The sequence below is a fragment of the Vombatus ursinus genome, unplaced genomic scaffold, assembly GCF_900497805.2.
Source record: "Vombatus ursinus unplaced genomic scaffold, bare-nosed wombat genome assembly UNPS02014775.1, whole genome shotgun sequence".
Classification (NCBI taxonomy): domain Eukaryota; kingdom Metazoa; phylum Chordata; class Mammalia; order Diprotodontia; family Vombatidae; genus Vombatus; species Vombatus ursinus.
Genome location: NW_020954553.1, coordinates 9,488,861 through 9,494,180, shown reverse-complemented (window position 1 = coordinate 9,494,180; position 5,320 = coordinate 9,488,861). Strand labels below are relative to the sequence as shown.

The 5,320-nt window shown below is 48.5% G+C and overlaps 1 protein-coding gene across 2 annotated transcripts in view; it reads left to right on the top strand.

The window, feature by feature from the left end:
- Nucleotides 1-5,208, top strand: part of MFSD2A (major facilitator superfamily domain containing 2A) — a 25,927-nt gene extending 20,719 nt beyond the window's left edge. The window contains exons 10-14 of one of the 2 annotated variants that reach the window (XM_027864714.1): nucleotides 1,085-1,168; nucleotides 1,394-1,506; nucleotides 2,264-2,407; nucleotides 2,534-2,710; nucleotides 4,634-5,208. In XM_027864714.1, coding sequence (XP_027720515.1) covers nucleotides 1,085-1,168; nucleotides 1,394-1,506; nucleotides 2,264-2,407; nucleotides 2,534-2,710; nucleotides 4,634-4,697 — 582 coding nt within the window. In that variant the 3' untranslated portion in view covers nucleotides 4,698-5,208. Of the gene's footprint in view, nucleotides 1-1,084; nucleotides 1,169-1,393; nucleotides 1,507-2,263; nucleotides 2,412-2,533; nucleotides 2,711-4,633 lie in introns of those variants that run through there. The other variant, XM_027864715.1, reaches the window with a different exon arrangement.
- The last annotated feature ends 112 nt before the right edge of the window (nucleotides 5,209-5,320 follow it).

Sequence of the window (5,320 nt, the reverse complement as noted above, 5' to 3'; positions counted from 1 at the left end):
GTGTGTGTGTGTGTGTGTGTGTGTGTGTGTGTGTGTGTGTGTGTGTGCGCGTGCGTGCATCTGTGTTCTTGGGCCATTGATATTGGGGAGGACTGGAGGACACCCAGGCATAGGCACCCAGATGTATTTACATAATTGCTCTTGTTTCTGTAGTACTTTATGAAAAGTTGTATTTTCGTTTTCCCCATGATATCCCTGTGAGGTCACATGTATAGGTGGTGCTAAACCATTTTGTGACCACAGAAATAGAGGCTAAGAAGAAGGGGCATGAGGCCCTACCAGAGCTGGTTCTGTAGCCAGGTCTTACCCCAGGGCTCTGCCCCAGGCATAAGCAGTCATGAACTGGGCCCCAACACTCTTGGGCTATGAAGATGCACCCTCTTGGTAGGGGGTGGGGAGGGAGCTTATAGGCAACCATATCTGAGTTCACAGGACAAATGCAGATTCTTGGCTTAATTTACTAGATCATACAGTGATGGTGGATGACTTTATTCCCTCCCCTAACCCCAGTCTGTTTCCTCTGTAAAATTCAGGTTCAAGGAGTTTATAACCAGGCCTGAGTACTGGACTCAGGAGAGACCTGGGTTTGAGTTCTGGCTCTGACACTTACTGGCTCTGTGGCTTTAGGCCAGTCCCTTCCCCAATTTGGGCCTCAGTTTTCTCATCTGTAAAATGGTACTCGTAGTACCTACCTCACACAAGGGATTCTGAACTATAAAGTGCTGCTCTAGGAAAGTGAACTGGGATTACTATTAGCCTGGACTCTGCCCCACTTCTCCCAAATCATTGGAGGTCCCAGTTCTCTCCCGACCTTTCATTCCTTACCCAAGAGTGCATGTGTATCTGTCAGATGTATGGCCTAGGGGCAGTTAGGTGGCACAGTGGATAGCACTCCAGCCTTGGAGTCAGGAGGACCTGAGTCAAATCCAGCCTCGGACACTTGACACTTACTAGCTGTGTGACCCTGGGCAAGTCACTTAATCCCACAGCCTAGCAAAAAAACCCAACCAAACAAAGATATGTGGCCTTCTGGCTCAAGAGCCACACTTGGCTCACCCTGCATTTGTCTTTCCCCTGCCCCCAGCTCTCAGCCACCCTTACCATCCCCATCTGGCAATGGTTCCTAACTCGATTTGGGAAGAAGACGGCTGTGTACCTTGGGATCTCGGTAAGTGAGAGAGGGGCAGTGATGGAAGGCCCGGATGTATGAAGGGGAGCAGAGCAGCTACCTGGGGGAGGTGGCAGCTGAGTTGGGCTTTAAAGGGCAGGAGAGAGGACATTGCAGGCCTGGGGAGCAGAATGGGCCGAAGTGGGGAGGAGGTGGGTGGGTGCTGGGAGCATGGTGGGGAAGGGAATGGGCTGTACTTACTGAACTGGACTCCCCACCCCACAGTCTGCTGTTCCCTTCCTCATCTTGGTTGCCCTGATGGAGAGTAACCTGATTGTCACCTATGTGGTGGCAGTGGCTGCTGGCATCAGTGTGGCTGCTGCCTTCCTCCTGCCTTGGTGAGTCAGAATTCCAGGGGTGCTTCCAAAGAAGGCCAGTGAATGTAACTGTGTGGCCTTCAGTGAATCACTGAACCTCTCTGGGTCTCAGCTTCCACCTCAATAAAATGGGAGTTTAGATTAGATGCTCTCTAAGGATCCTTCCAGTTCTAAATCTGTATATCAATGATTGGTCTGCCTATTGCCATGAGCCTTTGCTTCCTTATCTGTGAAATGGGAGGGAGGAGATGGAGTCATGGCTCATAACCCTCTGAGGTCCCTTCCAACTCTAAATGTATGGTCCTCTGATTCCCTGAGTCTTAACTGCCTTACATGTAAAATGAGAGGTCTTCAAAGGTGATTAAGTTGGATGGTGGGTAAGGTGTGGTGCATATGAATGTCCACATCTAACATTCTGTGAATTTGTAACACCTAATACCTGAAGATGAAAAGAAAGAGAGCATATTCTGTACCCCTCCAACTCCCCACCTCCCTCCCCCTCCCCCAAAAAAGTCTTTTTCTCCTTCTGTGGGCCTCATTTTTTTCTGTAAAATAAAAGGTTTGGACTAGATGCAGTGAAAAAATTGCTGGACTCTGGAGACCTGAGTTGCCACTTATTGGCTGTGTAAGCTTGGACGGAGTCGCTCCCTGGGCCTCAGATTGCATGCTCTGCAGCATGGAGATCTTACAGTGTTGTTGCTAGAAGTTATTTGTAAACCTCATGTTGATATGGAAGTAGGAGTCATCACTGTTCTCACCACCGTCCTCGTCCATGTAGGTCCATGCTGCCCGATGTGATCGATGACTTCCATCTGAAGCACCCGGGTGCTAGGGGACACGAGCCCATCTTCTTTTCCTTCTATGTCTTCTTCACCAAATTTGCCTCTGGCGTCTCCCTGGGCATCTCCACTCTCAGCCTCGAGTGAGTGAGTGAGTCCCTGGGGTGACCAGCTTAAGGCTCTCTTCCTTGGGGAGGGGAGTTTGGAGGTGGGACTGAGTGAGGCCAGAAGAGCTCAAAGCAGTTACTCTCGCCCCTCCCCTTCTCCAGCTTTGCAGGCTATCTGACGAGGGGCTGCTCCCAGCCGAAGGCCGTCAAGTTCACTCTGAAGATTCTAGTGACTGTTGTCCCCATTGGCCTCATCCTTTTGGGTCTGTTTCTCTTCAAGCTGTATCCCATTGATGAGGAGAAACGTCGGGAGAACAAGAAGGCCCTGCAGGTGATCAGGTAAGGGTCTGCGCTGGGTTGGCGGATTGACCGTGGGTAGCCACGGGCAGCTGGGCGAGCAGGGAGGGCAGGGGGAGGCTGAAGGACAAGTCTAAAGAGAAGAACAACATCCATTGTTCTGGTACTTTTAAGTTTGCTCACAAAATCCCTATGAGGTTAGTAGTTGTAAGGATTCTTATCCCCATTTTACAGATGAGAAAATTGAGGTTCAAAAAAGGGAAAATGACTTGCTCCTGCCTACACAGCTTTTAAGAGCCAGAATCAGGGTTCAACCCAGTTCTCTTGATTCCAATTCCAAAGCCCTTTCTGCTAAACCAGGGGTGGGGAATCTGTAGCCTCGAGGTCACATGTAGCCTTCTAGGTTCTTGGGTGCTACTTTTTGACTGAGTCCACATTTTACAGCACAAATCCTTTTATTGAGGGAATTTGTTCTGTGAAGTTTGGATTCAGGCAAAGGGCTGTACTTGAGGACCTAGAGGGCCACATGTGGCCTCAAGGTTACTGGTTACCCACTCCTGTGCTAAGTCATTTTGTTTTGCCATTCACACCAATAATTCAACAAATATTTCTTTTAACTTTTGTCTATCTTTTGTTTTTACATCACTTCCATTCCTTTAATACATCCCTCACCAGAAAGAGAAGCCTTGTTGTTTTTGTTCAGTCATTTCAGTCGTGCTCGACTCTTTGTGACTCCATTTGGGGTTTTCTTGGCAGAGATACTGGAGTGGTTTGCCATTTCTTCTCCAGCTCATTTTACAGATGAGGAAACTGAGATAAGAAGGGTTAAGTGACTTACCCAAGGTCACATAGCTAGTAAGTGTCTGAGGCCAAATTCATTCAGGTCTTCCTGACTCTAGGCCCTGGTGCTCTATCCACTGTACCACCTAGCTGCCCTAGAAGCCTTGTCATGAAGAGTGAAAAAAGAGAGAGAACTAAAAAGCAGTTTAGAAAAACAAACCAATATATCGACTGACTCTGACAATATATGCAGTAGTGTGTACCCACAGTCCCCCACCTCTGCAAAGGGGGTGGGGGGGCATGCTGCAGTTTCATCTTCTTCAGGACCAAGCTTGTTCATAATGATTACACATTTAGCTCGGGAAGGTTTTTTTGTTGTTCTTATCTCCAGTCACATTGTTACAGTCTTATATGTATAGGTTGTTTTCCTGGTTCTGCTGATTTCAGTTTGTATCAGCTCAAGTCTCCCCATACTCAACAAAACCTGATTCCTATTTACTCTTTTCGAACCATTAGAGAGCTGCCAAATTTAGATGCATGGCCCTGGGCCTCATGGAGATTACAACCTGGTGTGTGGATAAGACACCAGTAAGCTAATTGTACTATACAATGTTACATGATAAAGTACATTAGCAAGGTACTGAGGGATATGGGAGATGTGAGGGGGACAGTCTTGAAGTACAGAGGGAAAGTCAGGCAGTCTTCCTGGAGGAGGCAGCGCTTGAATTAGGCTCAAAGGAATATCTGGAAACCAGCAGATGTAGAGGGGTAGGAGGACATTCTAAGTGCAGAGAACTGAGTGAACAAAGATACTGAAGCATCTGAGTGCTGGACACTGAAGGGATAAAAAGTAGCTGGGTCAGGCTGGAGTAGAGCATGGACAGGGGAGAGTAGTATGACCCTAGGCTGGAGAAGGAGGGCAGTGTCAGATTGTAGCAGACCTCTAGTGCCAGACGGAGCCACACATATCCTCCACACACACACACAGACACTTGCTGAGTCCCTGTTACTGGGCACAGGGACCATCCCTTCCTTGGCCTCATCTGTCTGGGGCCAGCCTGGGTAGTAGTAGGTGGCCAGTCCTCATGGCCAAGAACATATCTCTTGGAAGGAGAGGTGGGGCCGGGGGCACTGGGGACATTTTCTATGATTCCCTACCTCACTGTCCTCTCCTGGCCTATACAGGGAAGAAGCAGGAAGCTCAGGCTGCTCTGACACGGACTCTACAGAATTGGCCAGCATCCTCTAGGAGCATGTGATGCTGCCTGGAGGCCCACATCCTGCTCCTTAGGCTTCACCGAGGAGCCTGACGGGCCCAGGCCAAGAGCATGAACTCAGGGCCGAAAATTGGGTCCACCTGTAAACCAGGCCACCCTAGGGGGTCATCTGGTCTCTAGGTCCCCAAGGGCCTCTAAAAGACAAGGAGTGAACACTTCAGAGACTACTGAATGCACTTGCTGCTCACCTGCACTCCCAAAGCTGGGCTGTCTTTCCAAAGGAAAGAAGCCCCCAGCCAGACTGACCAGCCCCAGCGGGGCTGTGACTGCAACTACCCAGTGACTGATCCTGTCCTGGGACTCCAGACACTAATGTAGAGAGAAGTTTTATAAAGAACCTAATTAATAACTTAATGACTGTGTACATACGAAATGTGCTCCTGTTTGTATATGTCTGTTTGGAAAACTAGCTGCCTCGGTGCTATTAATATTATTAATTTACAAAAAAAAGTTGGATAAATGGTAACAGATTTTCAGACTTGCTTCTTTTGGTGATGTTTTAGAATTTGTTTTCATACCACAGTCTATAACAGAGCCTGGATTCTGGGGTGTGTGTGTGTGTGTGTGTGTGTGTGTGTGTGTGTGTGTGTGTGTG